We start from the raw sequence: 22,606 nt of genomic DNA, 5'->3' as shown, positions 1-22,606 counted from the left end.
ACGGGACCAAAAATGGAGAAGAGACGAGAGCAGGGCAGCACATCTTAGCCCAACCTGTTTGAATTTATTGTGGGATTTTCCTCAGGCTGATGCTGTTGTGACAATAATGTATAGTTACCAGTGCAGAGCAAATACGCCATGTGTTTTTTTCTTTTAAAGATGAGCTCACTATATAGTTATCTCCCTATATAGTGAGAAGGGGATAAAAGGATGATTTCTGACATACATCCAGATTTTCTTGGGTACGGTTTTAGTACAAAACTAATTAAATCTTCTGAAAGTTTAAGTTTAAGACATTTTTACAAGGTTCACATTTTCAGCAGAAGATCAACCAGGAGGTAGGGAGCCAAGTCAGATTAATTCTACAGCTGCTAAACTCTGCTATTGACAGTCTACATTGTGGTCAAAAGTGTCTGGCTGGAAATCACACGCCTGCTTTTGGCTCCCAAATATAACACTTTAGATTGGAAAATCTGCCTCTGGTCCCAAAGTGAACTGTAAGAACAGACAGTTGACAGTTGTAGCATCAGTAACTAAAGGGGGTCAGGGCTTCGTGAAATGCGACCTGTTTAGTCAACTGCTGTTTCCAGGGTCAGGAATGACCTGGACCTTGCGGTGCGACTGCTTTATCAAGTCCCTTAAAGTAAGCATGTAACAGTGGATAAGCAAGCTGAGGTGCACGCAGCACGTTTGAAATACACCACAATTCTACCACTTGTCTTTTCACCTCACCAAACTTTTCCCTGAAAATGTAAACAGGAAAATACCACAAATGTATTTGGCTCTTTTACTGCAATTCACTTCATCTTCCTACTTATGTTTATTTCCCATTCTCCCTCTTTGACCTAATCTGCAGTGGATCAACTCTGAAACCTGCAGGCTGCGCTTTCTTCCCAAGTCAGTCAGTCAGTGCTTAAGTTTAAGTACAAGTCTATCAGTGTCTGAGAGACGACCCCCCCAACACCGACGCTGTGTTTACTGCAGAGAGAGAAAGGCCTATTAATAAATCTGTTGCAGACAGCCTGGCGGAAGTGGCCTGGGGGCTGTAAACTCAGTTTGGGAGAGAAGGATGGATGAAGGGCAAAACAGAGAGGGATGGGGAGACGGAGTATGAGAAAGAAAAGGGGATGAAGAAAAAAGAAAAGGAGAGAAATTAAGATACATGGAAAAGGACAAAGCAGGGAGGGAACGGGGAAGGGAAAAGAGGGAAAGGAAAGAGGGTGTGTGCGTGTGTGTGTGTGCATGTGCGTGCGTGTGTTTGGTGTAAATCATGGGTGCCGGTTGATGGATGGAGCTAGGTTCTGAAAAGCCACAGCTGCCGCTCTCTTCCTAGAAAAAAGATCCACAAGCTAAAGTGGCATTATGTGGTTCAAGCATCTAGCATCCTCTTACTATTTCTGACCGGCATACTGCACGAGCCGTCAGAATGTGTGCTGGTCCAGGAACCCTCTGCCACACTGTGGGTATATGAGAGCATGTGTGCCAGTAATATTACTGTGCTTATGCATAATACAAGTTAAAATGTGAAGGTTATTTTTTACTTAAATAAGCCTTGTAAATATCTGTGTGTGTGTGTGTGTTTGTGTGTGTGTGTGTGTGCTACAATGAACATTTGTATGTCTGTTTTCAATCAGTCTATTACACAGTAAAGCATCATTCTTCTCTCTGTCACTGCTGCCAACTGTAAGTAGTAAATGTATATAAAGTGCGCCATTTACTGTAAAAACGGGGGAAAGGATGATGTTTTGTGCACCCAGCACATTTTTATCCTAAAATAAAAAATCCCATAATAATTTAAAACGAAACAGGGATACAAAAACATTGAATATCAGAAGATGATTTCCAGATCAAGGATAGAAACCTGCATCTAGCTGCTTTAGCAGCAAGTACAAATTCATCCAAATTCTATTTCCGTGAGAAGACCACTATGTGCCGTTCAAAAAGGTAGTAGAGTAAGTAGACCTTGAGTTCAGATTATCTGGTCAAACTAACTTTTCAGTCGCCACAACCAGATTCTCAACCTTCTAAAAATCAACATGTTAACACAGTGACACATTTTACATAGCAATTTCTATCTAGGGCTACATCCTCATTATTATGTTTCATTCCAAAACGCATCAACTCTGCTATGGATACAACTGACCTCCACACTACTGCAAAAACTTTAGAGCTGCTAAAATGGAGAAGTTTAGAAATGCTGGTGAACCAGAGACTGCTTGATGGCCGTGGGCAGAAAAAGAGAGATGTTTGGAACTGATGACATAGACAAGCGCTTGCTGATTGCATCTTTTTGGTCACAATGTAGCCTTCGCTGCTACGTAAGGCCCCTATCACATGACCCCCTTCCAAAAGACAAAAAACAGCATTAACCTCAGCTACCAGCGTAGAACACAACATAGATAATCAATTACAAAGGTGGCCGATCCTGTTGTGTTTGCTCAAAGGTGTTTTACAGCCATATCTATTTACGTCTATTCTAAATTCTATATCTTTTAATACTATTTTCTAAAGTTAGCTTTGATAAGCTTGTGCTCAAATCAAAGTTTGAGCTTTAGCAGCAAAACTCCTGAGTGTGTTGAAGTGGGAAATGGGTTTTACTGGCAGTCAACTTCTGTTTTTAGTCTGCCACTATTGGAACAGTGCTACATTTTGAACATGGTGTAACAGCATCACAGGTACAGAAGAGTTATGAGTCACAGACTCTGTAAAGACAGATTGGGAACATAACAATACAAATCTAAAGTTTGCTAATGTGACAAACATGAGCCCCCGTAAAAAGCTATAGTGTTCATACCAGACCATGTAGGTCTGTAGCAGCAAATCCCCTGCATGGACTGAAGTGAGTGGTTTCTTAGAGGATACATAGTCTCACTTTCACAGTCTATGGTGACACACTCTTTTTCTACATTGTGTAAAAAAGACCAATAAAATAGCTACTACATTAATTACACATCAGTTCTATTTAATCTTATATACACTACGTTTGAAACGGTTGCAAGAACTTGAAATAAGAATTGTAAGGATAAAACACAACAAAAAGGAAACAAACAGGGGAGAGAACCCAACTTGATGCATCAGCTATGAGGGAATACAAATGGGTAATGCTATATATACTATATACATTTTCATGGAAAATATCTGATAAAAGAATAAATAATAAAAAATAAAGAACTATGAATCTGGATGGACATTCAGGGCCAGTATTTAGGACTTTGTACAGATAATAATGAAAGTGAGCTCCTCAAACAGCTAAAGCATTTCTCACATGAAATTCATTTCTCTCCCTCGGGTTGTAACTTTCTCCCTGTCTGTTGCTGCATCCCTGGCTTCCAGCATTCCTCTCATCCTCGTCCCTTCTCTCCTCCTCTCCAGCCATCCTCCTCTCCCACTGACCTGAATGACCAGCAGCCACTGTGTGTGAGACCTCAAATATTACAAATAAATAGCTTTTTCCCTGCTTGTCACATGACACTGAACACACATGTGTGTTAACACCCCAGTGTCAATGTGAGTACACAGAAAGCTCTCAGATACACAAACTATAACCGCACGCACATACACTGCTTCGGCGTTGCCCCGTACTCCGTTCAGGTTCTCAGCTTGCCCCCCCCCCCCTCCCGCTGTCTTGAGAAAATAACAAATAGTACAATCTCCTAACAGCCCTTTAGCGAACAACATCCATTCTAGCATGAACCCAGTGTCCCCTGCTCCCTCACCCATCTCCTCAGCACCCCCACCCACCCTTCTCCATCCCTGCCTCTGGAAGGTGAAGAAGTACAAAGAAAGGGATCAGAGCTTTTCCGATTCTTCCCTGGTTATTAACTACCATTTGTCCCCCTCGGAGGGCTGTCCCTCCCATTAACCCAACTGATGCTCTTTTCTCATGGAAATCAGCCTGCTGTTGCCGCTGCCGCCGCCACCGCCTCTGCTGCCACTGCCACCGCTGTCGCTGCCTACAGAGGTGCAAGGAATTGTGGGGGATTTTATTCATAGAAGAAGACCTCCCTCTAGCTCAAAAACATCTCTCTCTCTCTCTCTCTCTCTCTCTCTCTCTCTCTCTCTCTCTCTCTCTCTCTCAGGCACACACACACACACACACACACACACTCATATACCGTCTCAAAAACAGCCATGTGTGCGAGCTCTCACAGGCAAAACACATTCACTCAATCACAAAGGCAAACATGAAACGTGCTGCCTCCGACCACAGGGGCATGGAAGTAATGGAAGGCAATGCATGGAAGTTAATGAGAAGAAGCTGGCTCTGGGACCGTGGCGCAAACTATTTTGGAGAGAAGAGCAGCTAAGAATGCTCGGGCAGCAGGAGCACACGCATAAATCATCAGGAGTTTATGGCTGCGAAAACAAAGTTGCATTGAGGTTTTTGCACTACATGAAAATGAAATGTTCAAAATTATAGTCCTGAACATTAGTGTTTGCTCCATTTTCTTATGAATACCTTATGAAGGTATGAATGACATTTTCTGTCATTCACAAATTCACCTCTGATCTTTTAAAGTTTGATGGAACTCTTCCCGGGCTTTGCACCTCGGTCCCTGCGTCTAAAAATAAAACAGGTGCACTAACATGTCACCAGCCTTTTCTGATGCTCTCTAAATGTTTGGGGTCTCCGGAGGGAACTAAAACTGCTAATGTCCGTGCAGCGGATCCAAAGCTAGCAGGGCTGTTCCGGCGAGAGGGTGGCAAACATCAACACATGGGTCTCGACTTGCACTTCAACTCGCAGCAACAAAGGCATTGTCTCATGACAAACTCACTTCCATTTCCTTATTATGTAGCTGGAGGCCTTGATGGGAACACACAAAACAAATGCTGCAGCAGAAATTGTGTGGTGGTCGCCTGCAGGGGTGAGGCGGAGGGAAGACTCGCCCTAAAGTCACACTTCACCAGACCCCATCGATCTGCAACTTTGACATTGATCCTTTTTAGGTGTTGACGAACTTTGGGGTTTTAAGTGAAATATAAAAGCAGGCACTTTATTAGTGTTGCAGCCTTTAGGTCATAATTAACCTCTTTTCTTATTTATTCACCACTACATTACTGACTTATCCCGGCCTACACACATCGATAGCACATCATTCTCTTTGTCGAGCATTCATTTTTTTTAACATTCTGTGGTGTCTGTCAGTGAAATGATAGGTTCACGTTAATGTTGCTGTTATAGGTTATTCGTACTATGAAGAAACCTGGCACACCATTGCAGGTCAAACCTAGAGGTGACACAACTAGCTAATTAATCAAATAGACAATGAACAACTAAATCTGTAGCTATTTAATTTGTTAACCTATGACTCTGTCGGTTTGTCTTTGCTATGCGATGGTAAATCAACTTTTGGGAGTTGTTGGTCAGAAAAAACAGATACCTGAAGGCCTCAACTTTGCTCTAAGGAAAAAGAAAATGTATTTTTTCTGCAGGTATTAACCAAGATTTACTTTGGTGGCCAGGTTTTAATTTTTGGTTTCTTTCTATTATTATTATTATTATTATTATTATTATTATTATTATTATTATTATTATTATTACTTCTGTATTTTAACTATTTCCTCTCTTGTTGTGCACCACTTTGTACTTTGTGTTGAAAAGTGCCCTTTAAATAAAGTTATTTTTTCAAGCTTTATGGACTTAACAATAAACAAAGTTGAAGATTTGATAGGGTGCAGTAAGACCACATGTTTAACTCCTGTACAACCACAGGAAGTCTGCTGATAGCTTAGAGCCGACAACTGACGTAATGAAAACAATTATACAATGTCAGTGGAGTAACAATAACACCTAAATACCACATGCATGTTATAGAGAAAGCTTAGAAAAACAACAGTCAACGTAAACTCCAACTGAAGCAGTGTCTGGCTGCTTTTCTGTCACTTCAGATCACTGCTCTTTCTCTCTTATTTCCACACTCCTGATTGAAAACAAATGTGTGAAGAGAAGAAGTCCGCTATCAATAACAAGTGCATAAACCGAACCCCCACATTGTGACCCCTGGCCCCCTTTCTGCTGGGGTCTTGTTATTTACCCGCTTCCAAGGAGAAACACACACACTCACACACACACACACACACACACACACACACTTGCAGCCAAGAGACACACAACATCCGATCAGCCATAAACATGACACAGGCCATGTAAATAACCCAGTGAAAAGGCCAAACACAGCCATGTACATGCAGCCACCGACCATGGCTGCACAGCTTCAGTTGAATTTCACCCGCAGCCCTCCCGACTACAGGATGCACGACACCGAGTGGCACAACACGGATCGATCCGACTTTTATCAGAGTTTTCTGCTGTGGCACAACAACACTAACAGCATGGGACGTCCCCAGAGCCGCCCTCTCCTCCGGCGTGCCACAACGGACCAATGCCCGGAGAGGAGATCGCACCAAAAACTCACCGGATCGCCGAAAAGTCGCAAAGAACATCAGCCGTCAAGATCCACTTCTCACGAGCGGCACATTTATCGACCAAACCAAAATAAAAAGCGAAGAAGAGGTGGAGAAGGGTCCCGAGCAGCAGAGGAGGCGTAATTCAATATTAAATGTCCAGATCCTTCCCAGGCTGCCGCAACAACAAAAAAACAGCAGAAATTACCCAAAGTTGGATCGCGCGACAGTAACAACACATTCACAACAATTCAAGTGTCGCGCACGTCGATGTGTCATTGTGCGCGAGCTGGGAGTCGATACAAAGCTCGTAAATTGGTTTCAAAGACTCGTGCACACGCATCAGGACGTGCAGTCGCATTATGCAGAGGAGAGAGAGGGAGAAAAAAAAGCGAGCAGTTAACCCACCGAAAAGTTTCCAGCACCGCATTAGTCAACCTCACATGGAGCCCCGGGAAACTTCCATCCCCCGCACCGGAGCACGAAACCCGCCGTGGGAGAGCCGCCGCCGCCGCTCCCCGCTCCCTGCTCCGCTCGATCCGATCTGCGATGACTTTCACCGATTTCTCGCTCCTCCGGTTATTAGTCGCTATTCGGGCCTGAGAGTGCGCCTGGCTCCTCAGGCTGCAGCAGAGTTATGGGGCGGTAAGCATTGTGGGAGTGTGACGTCAGGCCACTTTCACAAACTTTTTTTTTTTTTTTTCAGGCAGGGACCGTGTACTGGTTCATCAGTCCTCCCAGTTCACAAGATCCACTTCATACATGTATAAACACACACCTGCGTATATGTTGCACACATTCATCTTGTGAAAATGATATCTTTAGACATAATCATACACAACCGCTGTGTTCGGTAAGTTGTACAACATTTTAATGGATTTCCTCTTGTTGCTTATAGCCACATGTATATAATTCCATTAAATATTTTTGATGATTTCAGTTTATGTTTCTCTCTTGAGAACTATTACATTTGTTTAATATAAGGAAATCAAAATTAGAATACATTTTTTTTAATTCTTGCACTATTTTGGTAAACATGCCTTATCCTATCATCTGTAGTTATTGGTTGCTATTGTTGTTTCCTCGTCTCTTATTTTACAGTGATCCATTTATATCATCATTATAGATAGATAGATAGATAGATAGATAGATAGATAGATAGATAGATAGATAGATAGATAGATAGATAGATAGATAGATAGATAGATAGATAATAGATAGATAGATAGATAGATAGATAGATAGATAGATAGACAGACAGACAGACAGACAGACAGATAGATAGATAGATAGATAGATAGATAGATAGATAGATAGATAGATAGATAGATAGATAGATAGATAGATAGATAGATAGATAGACAGATAGATAGCTAGATAGATAGAAAGGTTGTGGAAACTTGTATTAATTCTTCTGTCATCCTTTTAAAGGTGAAAAGAAGATAAATCCGCTTCAGTCCTGACATGTCAGCCTCACACAAACATCCATGAGATGTGAGAGGTGCGTTTGTTTCATCCCTGGGGACGAGCCGGTTTTAATGAAGTTGAAGAAGAGAAAATCCCACTCGCAGAAAGAAATCAGTGAATTCGAATGAATGAGTCACCTCAGCTTCTTCACACGATTTTTCACAACGGAAAAGTGTGAAAAACACACTTAGGTCAACAATATGTAGTTTACAGGGAATACACGATGTATAATACAAAAGTCTCTATATAGGTAGTAGGGTTTTGACACACATTCTAATTTTTCTTCCATTATATTTTTTTATTTTAATCGGAAAATAAATCGTTTAAAATGTCTATGAGCTAAATAAATATTTTTTAAACATGTGTATATATCAGGCGCGTTGCCATTCAATATGACTTATTGGTTAATAAATGTAAAAGCGCAGAGGAAGAACACTTCCAACCCATCAGCAGGAATGTGGCGGCTCGCCCCCACGTGTTGCTGCTGGTGGTGGGTCCCGTTTCTCTCCCACCTTGTGTTATTGTTATTTTCTTTCCTAAGGGTGGGGGGCGGGAGGAAGAAGTACTTCCAGGGCACATCAACTCGCTTCCTCATCACCCTAAACGCCCCCCACCCCTCCACATGCAGGCTTGCAGCAGGGCCGCAGGGTGAGTGTGTTTGTGCATGGTGAGAGAGTGAGGGGGGTGGGGGAGCAAGACTCTTCACTAATGCTGCATTCAAGTGCAGCCCGCCGCCTCACGTTTTGCACTTACAGAGGAAAAACACCTGTCTGTGCATTTATGTTAAAGCATTTTAAACGAGGCGGGGTTCATTTTTATCCTTGCTGAATTATTTAGTCAATTGATAACTTGCTTATGAAACATAAAGCCTAATACATGTTTTAGCACGGTGGGTCTCATACTTTTGCACGTCAAGGACCACTAAACTCATTGACCACGGACCCCAAATGTTAAACACTTTTAGATTTTTTATTTCAGGAAGGATATGGGATTCATGACCATAGTAGGTCAATTTGTTACTTAAATTATTAAATTAAATTATTGTGAAAATAAATTCTTCCCTCAAGACCTTTCAGGGGTCCCTGGACCCATTTTGAGAGCCCCTGTTTTAGGAGAGCTAGTGGTTGGTGTTTTAATTAAATTGTTGAATAAAAAAACAATATCCCCAAAAATACGCTTTACCTACTAACTGCAGCAATAAATAATAAAAACCACACTAGCCTACAATTAACGTGAAAAAACTCCAGTTATACTATTCATGTTTTGTTTTTTAACCATTTGCGCCCTCGGTGTTTCCACATTTCCGACCGAACTTGAAAGCATCGATGGTTTGTTGATGCGTCCCATACAGAGAAGAGAGAGGTGAAGGGGGGGAGCTCCTGTCGTTGGTGGAGGGAGGGTCCTGGGGGGGAGTTGGGGGGTGTTTCCTGTGACACCTCAGCTGACTTCACCTGGACCTGCAGCTGTCAGTGAGCCCGCGGCGGCAGGTCCAGCTCCCTGCATCACTGACACCGGTCACACTGGATGAACCTGTGTGAGCTCCAACATCTGGAGGGACACACCGCGGCTCCACTCCTCCGCTGCCCGGCCTTAAAGGAGTCTGTGCGAGGCCATGACATCCAGCAGCTGAAAAACAAGGATCCAAATCCAACGTGCTGTAGATCAAAAATCACAGGAAGAGAGTCTTTAAGCTTTTAATCACTCCTCAAAAAGTTCCTTTATTTTGCCTTTTCTTGGAGCAAATATTAATTTGATCGAGGCAGTCTGATTAAAATAAGGCTATAAATTAACTACATTTAATTATGAATAAAGTTTTGCTCTAAAATAAAATGAAATAGAAACTCTTTTTGAAAAAAATGCTATTATTTAAGATTTTTCTCATAAGTTGACAGGTGGCACAACTGGTGATAAAAAAACATGTCAAATATTAATTTCAAGGACTGAGTAATAGGTTAAAGTAAACAAATGGTTGATAAAGTAATGTAAATAGTGACTGTAATGAACGTATTAATCGTTTGTATTCGTGTTATCCTTTTTTCAACTTTAAATGTAAATTTGAATGCTGGATACCTGTCAATAGAATGTACAAACCCTAAATTAGAGTAAATCCAAAACACAGCCACAAAGTAATAGTTTGTTAGGCGGTGTTGACACTCTAAGGGAAACTTGCCAAAGATTTCCCCTGAAATAAATTGTAACAAAATACATTTAAATATATATATATCTTTATATGTATATTTATATGTATATATATTTGGTTGCACCAGCTGGCCTTTTTTGAGTGGTGAAGTTGAAATTGTTATTACAAATGAATTCAAGCCGTTTAAAAAAGTTTAAGCACATTTTAGAAGTTTAATTTGTCATTGACCCCAAAATAATAATAATCAAAGAATTGAATAGCATGGTTTTATGAATAGGGTTTTAATTATTTCCTTACAAATAACCTCTATATATTTTAAAAAATAACAAAATCTGATTTGCACATGCAAAGGCACATTCTTAGTGTTCTAAAGAACTTATTATTACAACAATAAAATAACTACTCATAATTAAACTACAGAGTTGTCCGAAGTAAATAGTAGGCTAAGAATGAAATATTAAAAATTATGTCATGATGACGCTGTTGAGAAACTAACCATTTACATCCAAATATGAGTCTTTATACATTGTATTAACAGACAAACTAAAATATTTGTTTCGAACTGATGCCCATCTGACTGATTTTCTTGTAGAATTACAGGGTTAATAAATTCAACACAGATTATAACACTTAAACTCTTTTTGATTCAAGAATCAGTTGAGAACTAAAGCTACTTAATCTCCTCTGTCTTTGACTTGTTGAAATTGACATGAAGGAAAGCAAATCATAACGTTTCTGAATCTTAACAAAAACAAATAAAGATCCTTATTTTGTCTGTAAAAATGTATGCCTTCAAAGGAAGTGAAAATATGTCACATATTTTCCATAGTAAGAGGTTTAAAAATGTATAGAAGCTGCCCATTGTCTCCGTTCAGTCCACAAAGAAGATGTGGTGGTGTTATATTACAGTGTCATTAATTCCACAGAGACATATGAATGTCTAACATGAATGATTGGTCTGAGAATCAATATGTAAGAAATACCAAAGTGATGTATTTCCGAGAACTCCTCTCTCTTCAGACCAGCTACAGTCTGGTGCTCTGTTTTTAAAGTGGCTTTCCTCCAGCAGCAGCTTCTCATGTGAGGATGCTGCAAAGCAAACAGAGGAGGACGAGGACGCAACGAGGGAGAGAAACAGACGGTGGAAGATGGATGAGGCGTGGCGAGGGAGACTTCTTTTATTATGCCCCAGTTTATTTATTCAGATGACAGTGTGGTTGCTGCGACCACATGGGAGTTGATTGCAGTTGCATGTCTGTTATCGAGAGTCTTATTTAAACGCCATGCCGTGGCACTGCTCTTCTCCTGATGTCCCTTCTGCCTCTGTCATGTGTTCGGAACCGGCTAGGGAACCGTGCGTGTGCAGAAACCTCCTTGAGAGCACAGCGGCAGGAGCAGCCCCCCCCTGCATGTCTCTGCCCACCACACACCTAATCAGCCCTGATTAGATGCACTGTAAGGGACGAGGGAGCCGGCCCCTCAGAAGTTATGATGACAGGACCGAAGAAAGCAATGGGCTCGTTTAAATAAAGCCTTCATCAGGCTTGAGTGGAAACATCTGTGTCTGCTTATGCCTGCTGGGTCTAACAGTAGTAAGATCTCCCACTATTCCTCTGGTGTCATCCCAATTTTCCTCTATCTCTCTCTCTCTCTCTCTCTCTCTCTCTCTCTCTCTCTCTCTCTCTCTCTCTCGCTCTCTCTCCTTTAACACCCCCCTCCCTTTAAGGCTCTTCTTTTAACACCATCAGCTTCATAGTCATATTTTTTTTTCAGCGTCCCAAAAAAATACACACTCCCATAAAGTTCTGGCAAACACTTCTCATCCCCGTCGACACATACCTAAGAGATCCAAAAATCAGCATCAGCGAACACAATTGCAAATGAGTAAGAGGGACAATTTGTTCACATCTGGAGTGTATTTCCCTGCCACCAAAATAAGCAGCAATCCTGTTTTCCCCTTTAGTGTCTGGTGGTGGGAAATTACTATGTGTGTGTTTTTATGTGTTTTGTTTAAAGCAGATGGGCGGTTTACATTAGTGGAGATGGGCGATAAACAGCTTAGAAAAGGATGGGGCGGCTGGTGGTGGACTCAAAGAGAGTTCCAGTCGTACAGACATGGGACTGAGGCACGAGCGTTTCCTTAATTACAGTTGTGTCAAAATAGGTTGCTGCCCTGCAGTGTGTTTTAATGAGCCTCTCAGTGTGAGACTGCATTTATTCTGTTGGGTTCATGGGCTGACAAGGCCGAGGAATCTTTTTATTTGACTTTTTTGGGTGTAATTCAAGCCTAAACGCCCAGTGGCACAGCACAGCCGACTCTGGAGTGTGTGAAGTTGTCTGAAAAACCCTAAAAATCGATGAGATCACTGTTTAAAACACAAGTGTCACACGAAACGCAACTACCTGGTGAGACACATGCCAACATTTGTAGTGCTGCACTGAGAGATATGCAGCCTATGATGACGTCCTGCGTGTGTTATGCAACTGCGGAGCATCTGGTGGGTGATAATCTCAGAGTGTAGAGCACAGAGGAGTGGAGGTCTATCTCAGCTGGGACTGAGTTCCCCCGTGAGGATGTGTGGTATCAGGTCACAGACAGCCCGCCCCAGTGCTCTGCGGCAGGTTGATAAGGTGGATGGGTGGGACGCGGAGTGGCCCTGTCCAGCCACACGTCCACGTCACTGGGCCACGGCAGCTGCCGGGGGGGGGGGGATCCTCGCTGAGAAGGAACTGGAGATGAAGACAGGCACTTTGTCAACATGGTTTTGATGATTAATAGATCTCTGCATCTTAAAATGTATTTACGCTTAAGAAAAATGTGTTACTTCGCTTATTAATTTTTATTATAAATATCCAGAGTTTTTTCCCCACTTTTCAAATTCAGTTCAATCTTTACAACCAAAATAAATATTTCCTGTTTGTCTTTTTTGTGTTAGAATCTCTCTCCACAATTAAACAAGGTGAAAAGTGGAGTAAACCTTCAACATAACTTTTTTTGTTTACCGGACAGTTAAAATTAAACAAGCAAAGTTTAAACATGTTGCTTTCATGTATCCATGTAATCCTTCTACAGGGGAACCTAGCAGAGAGAAAAACTTTGTTTGAAACAGTTTTGTTTTGGCTAGATCAACTCTAAATAAATCTAAATAGATGTGTTAGTGTTCTTGTGTGTTAGTTCTATTTTAGGGTTAGTCTTTATCCACGTCGCTGAGGCACACCCCAGACAAAGTGGAGGATGTTTTTTAAATGAAAAAAGGGTGTCATCATCATCATTTATTATCTAAAACCTTTGGGGACACGATGAGGTAGAACCCAAATAAAACCAGTATCCTTGTCAAATTAAAAGCAGCAACAGCTACAATCAATCGTATCCTTAATTAACTGCCTCAACAGTTTTAGTGAAATCAACTTAAAGTTTAGTTGAAGTCTTTTCCATGGGTTAGCAATACAGCGCGAAATTACATTTGAATATCTTTGGCACCTGCAGGATAAGCCATGTTTGTGATGGAGTTTAATGTTTCCATCATTCCAGTGCAGCAAATCGGTGGAATGAGGTTAGATTAGAGTTCAGTTTTTTGAACACCTCTACATTCAGAACGCTTTTTTTTGCCGTTAACTTTTCATTCAGCTAGATTCTGGTTTTGGCTCCATCATAAAAACAGGCCTAAAAAAAGAGTTAGACTGAGTTATGGGGGAAACTGAAGAGGTTAAAAAGAGGCATTTTCAGCTCTGCTAGATTTAGTCTCTTTTCTCTGCATATCCAAATGTTATTTATTTGAGATAACTGCTCACTGTGTTCAAGAGTTACAGCTGAAATTGAAATGAATATAAACATTTCTGTGGAAATATGATTTTGTCTTAACAAATCTAAACACAAATACATCTAAAACAAAGTTAAATTCATTCCATTAATTCCTTCCCTTCCATTTCAGGAAGACACTCTGATGCGACACAGGAAGAGGACTAAAAATTAAAATAGGATCTTTTTAAATGGTGTTTTGTTATTTTCAACTTGTTTAATTATGTTCTATATACAATAATTTCATCTACACGACATGCTGCTGTAAAAGGGGAATCCTGATGAGAGAAAACTGAAAATTTGGATTTTGTCAACAGAAGGACAGTTTAGTTAGTTTTTTTGTTTCAACATGGGATTTCAGATTTTTTTCTATAAATTTAATAAAGATACTTTTCAAGAACATGCTTTACATTGCACTCTGTTTAGTTTCTAAAGATCCCTTATAGAAAACCTGTGGACTAGGAGGATTTAACAGGAACTCAGATGTAAATGCATTTTGTATCTGCGTGCTGAAATTGGTAGATTACAAAAAACATGCCAGCCTTCAGTTGAACTGAAAGCCATGCAGGTTGTCGGTATCAACACAGAAAGGTCAACAGGGGGCGGGTTGTTTGAGGTTGACTGCCTTCTTTCCCTCCTGTGAAAAGGCCACAGGCACAGTGTTGTAGGCCTGTTGCAAGAGGAAGGGAGAGGTGAAGAGGAGGGGGGAGAGGAGGAAACGTGAGTGACGTTCATGCATCTTTAGTGCAAAACTTCTCACTCTGCAGCTTTAAGAGTTCGTGTCTGAGGAACTTATAGATTCAAAAAGGGAAAGGAAATTTTTACAACAGTGAGTCAGAGATACATTAAAACTAAATGCACAAAGTGTGCTAGCTACTGATTAATTTATGATTTAATAGCTTTGCCGGATGTGACTCCAGAAAAATCTAAAGACAATAGGGAGATATTTGATAAAGTATAAGGTGTGAATTTGCTTTCATTTTGTTGCTGTGACTAAAGTCGTCTGTTTTTTCACCTGAAGGAAGTCTCTCTCTCTGTCTCTCGCCCCATCTGTCTCTGCCTCATACTTCGGCTGTGAGTTGTGGTTCTTCGCATTGTTATCGTTGCTGTCATCTCTAACAATGAAAAACAGTGTGTGTTCAAGGGATGGGGGAGGAGCGGACGCAGCGAGCGACACAGGAAAAGAAGGAAAGAGCCGCCAGCTGCCGAGCATCAGAGAAAAGAAAAAGGAGAGTGATTGAGTACAAAGAGAGAATATGTTAGACTGGGTTGGCTGAGCTGGAGGATATGGAGGGATTAAGTATCTTTCAAAGTAAAGCCCAGGGTAGAAAAGTTCCCAAACAAAAAGAAAAGACATTGAGTTGTCCACAAACTTTATCAGGTGTTGTTCATGGTTTTGGGGTGTTTTACTGTTTATTAGATCACAATAATGATAATAATCTATTATCACTTTCGAATTGGAGACACTAAAACCCTTTTTTTTAATTTGTTTTTCTAATTTAATTTCCCCTTGTGCTGCCACCTCCTTTTCCTTTTGTGTCAATTGTGGATTCCTCGGTGATGAACTATTCACTGTGACATATCTAACCGGTTGATTCAGGCTGGCAGTGAGTCCACACAGCTAAATGAAAGTAACAAAGGTTTGAGACCACATGTTGTCATGCCAACCCAGCTCATTGGGTCTAGGCATGTTGAGCACACATGTGAACATCTCGTGAAGAAGCTGTATAATGATCGAGCTCTGTGAACGCCGCTCCTCATTTTGCCTGAGTCTTTATCATTGGACGTTGCTCTGATTGGCTCCATCTGACTTCCACCAGGGAATCAGAGGCAAGGCAGAAAGGCATTTTTTTTTTTTGTGAACTTTGAGTGACCGCTTTGTTTGTCTGGAAAGATCATAGGGGAACAAGCAAGTGATATGTTGTGATTAGTGTTTCATTTGCTGTTAAGTTGTGATTGACTTTCAAACTTTAAATATGTAGTGCTGGCACCCATTAACTTTTTTAACTACTGGGGTAGCTCAACATTTCAAGTTTATGTTGTTGCTGTAGCAATGGATTCTATTGTTTGTTCCAACCAATGTTTGGGTGCCACTGACCCGCAAGTCTTTGAGGAGTCAAATCAGTACTTAAATTTATACTTAGCTTTCAGGTAAAGGTTGTTTTTCTTCTGCCTGGCTGCAGAAAATGAAATAACATATAATATTCTCACATCCTCTTTATTCAAGTTGTCACAGTGGTTCATGTCTCAGTTTGGAATAAAACGTTTCACACTTTATCCACCCTGATACAATATCTCACCTCACACTGTTGCACACAAATACGTGGTCTGTAGTAGTTAGCAGTGTCTTTCTAGTGATCACACTGTGTCATATGTTTATTATTCTAGAAAGTTGAGCTGCAATGTTTAGTAAGTATCCCTAAATTGTAGAATTATTACACTTATATTTTTGATTATGTACTGTAAATTTTTTTAAATTTTTTTGTGAATCCAAAGATTTCTGCATTCATGTTATCTTTGGTGCATACACTGGTTTAAAGTGAGAAGGTTTGTCCCAGAAAGCAAGGTTATTTTCAGAACCTGAATCAGACTTTTTATAAAGGGTAGATATATGTATATATAGATGTCGCAGCATCTCAACCTCCCCTCCTTGATATCTCGTCTCTCCCTTCATATTCTCAGCAACGTGCTGCTGCAGTCAGTGGATGGTGTGAAGCCTAGGGAAAGAAGCCTGTAAGCACCCAACCAGAAGCATTAGGTGAATAACCTTACGTACAAAAAATAGCTATAGCTGCTGAACAGACGGATCAAATGGATCTGTCACTTCCATCCAGGTTGGTGTCATCCAGCCTTCATGTGAGACCCTTTGGTCACTTAATGTATGTAAATAAAACCTATTAAGGACATGCACACAACCTTGCAGCACAATTTCTGCTACATAATTGATTACAATCTTGTATATATAACCTTTCAATTAGTGTTAGTTCCAGTCCCACTGATTTTCCAACATCTCAGATTTGCACCAACTGTGCAAGGTGTTGAATGTCATCTTACAGAAAAAGGCTTTTAAATCAACTATTAAAGTATTTATTTTGTCAATGTGAAGCAAACCAATATGTCTTTAAATACTGGATTACTGGATGGTTGTGACCAAACAAAAAAAACCTCAAAACAAGAAATCATCCTAAATAAAATGTGGGCTGCAAGAGAGTCGTGCCTCACACCTGCAGTACAGTAGATGGCAGTGTAGGCAGATTTACATTCTTTTATAAAGTTAAAGAAGAAGAAGAGGAGGCGGCAGGGTTATTCTGTTTTCAGTGGGCGGAGGAAAGTGGCTAGACCAATGAGATTATCATTACATCCGACGGCATGTCAGCAAATGCGAGTATTATCTCAAATCCTCATGCAGACAGTATATTGTCCGTTTCATGTGCTCCTCAAACTACAACGGAGAGGGAGTAAAACCTCCTTCCTTTGGGTTCCTGCTCACGTGGGAATGGAAGGCAATGAAAAGGCAGACATATTAGCAAAACAGTCATTCCACAATCGACATACAGGTAGCATTAAGCAAAGCACAAATAGAAACTATTATTAACAGTCACAAAACATGGCAAGAGCACTGGTGAGAGGAGCAGAGGAGACAGAATCATTACCCGTCTGAGAACTGGTCATAGAGGATTAAATCAAAAAAATGAAATTAAACTGTGAATGAAACTGTCACTAATGTATTGATAGAGTGTAATATATATTGTAAATAAAGAAGGGAATACATATAATTTGTTTGGAAAGACATTTGGAAAGGAATTTACATCCTCTTCTAATTAACTAATTAAGCGAAAAGCAAAATAATTGAACTTTAGTTTACTTAAATGTAGTTTGATGCCAATCTTCTGCTCCACACTCCAGTCCGGACGGCGGCGGTAATGCTAAATAAGAGAACGTTTGCTAACCGCCAATAAACACAGAAGAAGAAGGCGGCGGCAGCAGCCAGTGCATGCTGGGACCATGACATGAAACACAATGGCGGTTAAACAACAAGTGTCCCTTGCGCTCACTCTGTCATGTTTGGTTTCATCCCTTCTTCTCCACACTTGTCGGACGTTAGCCGAGGAGCTGCAGTGGGATGTGAACGGCTACGTGCTGTACTGCCCATGCATGGGTAACTCACTCCGCGTAGATCACACTCAACGTTTGTTTTGCAGGAGCTAGCGAGTGTAAAAGTTCAGTGGTGGTTTACGAGGCCTTCGAGTCCGCGGAACATTGCAAGCTGCTGTGGTGCTGCAAGTGCAAAACATTAAACGGGTGTTTCCATGTGATGAGCTGGAGCAGTGTTGTGTTACAAGTTGTCCGTGAGGCGGGTGAAGTGACCTCTGCTGTTGTTCAGGTCGCTTCGGGAACCAGGTGGACCACTTCCTGGGAACACTGGCCTTTTCTAAGATGTTGAACCGAACCCTGGCCGTCCCTCCCTGGATAGTGTACCGCCACCACACGCCCCCTTACACCAATGTAAGTGCAGTCAGTGAGCAACGCGGTGCAGTCACACAAGTGAGAATACATAAATCACAGGAAACCAATTAGACAGCTAAGAAATACATAAATATAAAAATACAATAGAGTCCCTTAAGTCCTTGTAATAACCACACAGTAGGTATCCTGTTCCCACAAGGTAATTATTAACCTTGTGGGAACAATTTAATGTGTAGCAAAGTATTCCTGCTGATTTCTATCTAGTGTCTCCGTATAAGAGCAACAAGAATTCCATTACTTGACATTCCAAGTTGAAAATAAAACTTCCGTCCGTCACCGTGGCTGTGAGCATCTGAAGTCAGTAGACAGATCTTATGCCAACAAGATACACATTTTGTGCAAAGTAACAACTCAATATCTTGTGCTTAAACAAATACAAAATATTACCTAAGCAGAATGAACACTTCATTGAACATATGTTTACAGTATGAATGAGTTATTCTCAACGTACCTAGATTTTAATGGTGGGGTCTGAAAAATGCAAAACAAAAAATAATGGAAAAGATTGTCATACAACAGATATCATGAATTAATGTAATTATTAAATATGTTAAGTTCTGCTGGAGTAACGTCCTGTTGCATGTAAGAATGTGTTCTGATACTTGAATCATTTAAGTTATCAGTGTCTTCAGGAGACATTTATAATCTGTCATAACAGCGACAGCACAGTTGTCCTGTCAGTGTTCCAATGTAACAAGGCCTTTGAACTGGTCAAACTTATCTGAGTTCAGCCTTTGATTATATATAAAGCTTCCAAAGCAGATTACTGATCCTTTCTTAATCATGAAAACATATTTGTGGCCCATCATTTATGATTAACATCTTCAGAAGAAGAAATGAGGCGAGTTCCTCAGGCTGCAATATATAAGAGACACACTAACATATTGTTGGTTTATTTTTTTCATCAGATGTCTTGACAGTTTAAAAAGTTGAAATCACCAGCTTTGGGTAGTAATGTTTTATTCCATTCTTTTCTTTTGTATTCAGGTCCATGTTCCCTACAGTGAGTTTTTCCAGTTAGAGGCCTTGTATGCCTACCATCGTGTGATCAGTATGGAGGATTTCATGGAGAAGCTGGCCCCTAAACACTGGCCCTTAGGACAGAGGAACGCCTACTGCTTTGAGACTGCTGCACAGCGGAGTGCAGACAAGAAATCCTGCCCTATGAAGGTGAGAGTCACACATGACAGGCTATTTGGTTCATAAATGTGGACTAACTATTATCTGATGACAATTTACCATTTCTCGCTCCTGAAAGATTTGAAATAGTGAATAACGTTGAGGGTAATGAAGTGCAAGGCTGAGGGTGAAATGCTGCCTCCTGGTGGCCATACAACCGTTGTTTTAATCAATTAAAATGTATAAACCACATGAATATGAAGCATGTGTCACTGTGTCATTGCTCTGAACTGTACAGATGGGTCTGATTCATTTATAGGATGGGAACCCATTTGGTCCATTCTGGGACTACGTTGGTGTGGACTTTGACAAGTCTGTCCTGTTTGGGGGTATTTCTTTTAGTGCCTACCACCAACCTCAGTGGATGAAAAGGTGAGTAAATGTTTGAGCAGCCCCACTGGACTGAAGATAAATGAGACACCTTCTTATGTTTGTAGTTTAGAATATAATGCCTGATTGACAGCTGGGACTTCTGAGGTTTCCATAGGTTTTCAGTTTCCTCTCTTCATGCTTATCCCGCTGTTACAGGTTCCCTCCCTCTGAACATCCTGTCCTGGCGCTGCCCGGGGCTCCGGCCCAGTTCCCAGTGGTGGAGGAGCATGTTGCCCTTCAGGGGTATGTAGTGTGGTCGGACAAGATGGTGAAGGAGGGAGAGGAGCTCATCGCCACCTGGCTGACCCGGCCATATGTTGGCATTCACCTGAGGATTGGCATCGACTGGGTGAGATGAGCCATATGATGTATGAACTCAGGCTTACACAAACATGGCTTGTTTTCTCTCTTCATGTTGTCATTATGCAGTATGCACACACTCGTACTTTCAATCACATTAGTATCAGACAAAGGATAATAAATAATCAGCTTTATACTTGTCAGGCTCATATGCCCGCATATTATAAAATTACATCAATTTATATCATTGATATATGTAAGGAATGTTTTGATTGCTCATATCAGTTAATGATTGAAAATTTAATTTACGTTTTGGAGGTGTTTGGTATTAAATATTCATTACTGAGTAAAAAGTAGATCTTAAAAAGTACATGACTGGTGATATTCTTCTATGTTTTTCTTATTGTTAGGACAAAATTATAACCTACAACACTTACTGGTTTTCCAACACTGTAACTCCCTAGGAGGACTCAGTAATGACAAGGAATAATTCTGAAGTGGCTCGGGAGCCTTAACAAAGGACAAGAGAACAGCCTATTCCCAACACGCAGGTTTACAACGTGCACTGTGCTAGTAAGACAAATAACATCACAGTCACTATTCAAAACCAGAATAGACGTTGAGCGACTTTTGCACCATCACAGGCTGCGGGATTGTGCAATGCATTTCTAATTGGTTCTCTCCCCCCCTTCATCAGCGAGTAGTTAGATCTAAATATTTTCCTCTCATCCGCCGTTACAGCAAAACGCATGCAAAATGCTGGAGAGTGGAGATGCAGGGCCTCACTTCATGGCCTCTCCTCAGTGTGTCGGCTACAACCGCCAGAGAGCGTTGCCTCTCACCATGCCCATGTGCCTGCCTGACCTGGCGGAGATTCGCAGGGCTGTGAAGCTGTGGGTGAAGAAGACCTCTGCCATTTCTGTCTACATTGCCACCGACTCAGAATCCCACAGTAAAGAAATTGACAAGATCTTCAAGGGCAAGGTTGGTATTAAAGCCTTGGTCATGCACTCACAAGTATGTAAAAAGAATTCCAGCTTTAAATTGGACTCTAGTTTCTTGCATGTTAAATGAAAGTGCGACTGACACGTTTTTTTATTGTCTCTGTAGTGACAAGTCATAAAACAGGTTTTGTCACATTTGACAAAGTATCAGAATAGTGCACGTCATTCTTGTGATCATCAACATTTTTTAGGACTGATAAATACTCTTACACTGTGTTTCATTGTGGCTACCACAGGTTAAAGTAGTGACTCTACAACCAGACTCAGCCCAGTTGGACCTGTACATCCTAGGCCGAGCTGACCACTTCATCGGCAACTGCGTCTCCTCCTTCTCTGCGTTCGTAAAGAGGGAGCGGGATGTGCATGGCCTCCCGTCCTCCTTTTTTGGCATGGACAAGCCTGGGATACCAAATCCTAAAGTTGAGCTATGAGTATGACTGTTAAACAGTTTCCCTCATGGCGCTGTTGATGGATGACTGTCACAAGGAGGCAGGACAACATGTGAAAAGCAGAGAAAATGTATGACAGTTCTAAATGAGTGAAGCAAGATGAGAAACAGGGTCATGGATAGGTTCCATTTTAGGATGGGTTTTAATCTGTGAGAAAGAAGGGCCAGGGTGTAGCAGGTGGGTAGTATTCATGTTTGTAAAATGTTGCTGCTGCCAAAAGTTTGAAAATGCAATTTGCTGTCTGTTCTCTGCTTGAAAATCAAGTATCTGAATGTTCCCTCTAAAGTTTTGGCCGTTTCCTTTACATTTCCTTTGGTATAACTGCATTCTGCTGCTGCAAACATTTTCTACAGTACAGACATGAGCAGGAAATCTGATGATCTCAGTGTACTCTGGAAAAGACTAATTGCCTTGTCAGCGATCATGATCTACCTCTATCTCTTTGGCGGTCTTCCTTCTTTTTCTCCCCATTACTTTTGTGTCCCTCCTTCTCTTTGCAGCTTGCTCTGTTCTTTCCCTCTTGCTCCTTTCCAAGGAGAGAACAGTAACTGATCCTCCTGTTCATACAATTATGGGGAGGGGAAAGGAGACAGTCTTTCCACAAGTGTAATCGTCGACCAAAAACTGATGAGGTGGTTGAATGTGACAGTAACAGTGTTGTTATTCAGTGCATGTGAAACAAACATTTTAGAAAGACAAAAGAGTTTAATTGCGCTTGATGAATTTAATTAAATGTAAATAGTAATGTGCTGCAAGCCAATTGTCTTCCTCAATTTGAATGCAATGATGTTGAAGTTTTTTCTATAATGTTTTTCAGCAATAAAGTATGAACACTAATGTTGAAAGCAGGGGCAGTCTGGTCTTCACTGGAATTGTTGCAGTGAGTAGTTGAATCAGCTGATATACTCAGCTGTGTGGGACAACCTTGGAGATGCTGGGTTGCCAGATAAGTCAGAAATAC

General features: G+C 41.0%; 2 protein-coding genes across 3 annotated transcripts in view; one reads left to right on the top strand and one right to left on the bottom strand.

Annotated features, from left to right (window-relative positions):
- Positions 1 to 7,027, bottom strand: part of plagl2 (pleiomorphic adenoma gene-like 2) — a 40,249-nt gene extending 33,222 nt beyond the window's left edge. Inside the window, exon 1 of the mRNA XM_062392236.1 lies at positions 6,817 to 7,027. The gene's annotated coding sequence lies outside the window, so the exon portion shown is untranslated. The remainder of the gene's footprint in view (positions 1 to 6,816) is intronic.
- Positions 7,028 to 15,046: 8,019 nt separating this feature from the next.
- On the top strand, positions 15,047 to 22,490 carry pofut1 (protein O-fucosyltransferase 1). 2 transcript variants are annotated; one of them, XM_062392618.1, is made up of 7 exons: positions 15,047 to 16,572; positions 18,199 to 18,320; positions 19,329 to 19,511; positions 19,780 to 19,892; positions 20,049 to 20,241; positions 20,934 to 21,176; positions 21,433 to 22,490. In XM_062392618.1, the coding sequence occupies exons 2-7, from the start codon at positions 18,252 to 18,254 to the stop codon at positions 21,625 to 21,627; spliced, it is 996 nt and encodes a 331-aa protein (XP_062248602.1). In that variant the 5' UTR covers positions 15,047 to 16,572; positions 18,199 to 18,251; the 3' UTR covers positions 21,628 to 22,490. The 2 variants fall into 2 exon arrangements, with proteins under 2 accessions (XP_062248602.1, XP_062248601.1); XM_062392617.1 differs by lacking the exon at positions 15,047 to 16,572 and adding an exon at positions 17,172 to 17,973.
- The last annotated feature ends 116 nt before the right edge of the window (positions 22,491 to 22,606 follow it).

This window comes from Platichthys flesus, chromosome 7 (genome assembly GCF_949316205.1).
Source record: "Platichthys flesus chromosome 7, fPlaFle2.1, whole genome shotgun sequence".
NCBI lineage: Eukaryota > Metazoa > Chordata > Actinopteri > Pleuronectiformes > Pleuronectidae > Platichthys > Platichthys flesus.
Note: the sequence above shows the minus strand (reverse complement) of the source record. Positions and strands in the feature narration are given on the sequence as shown.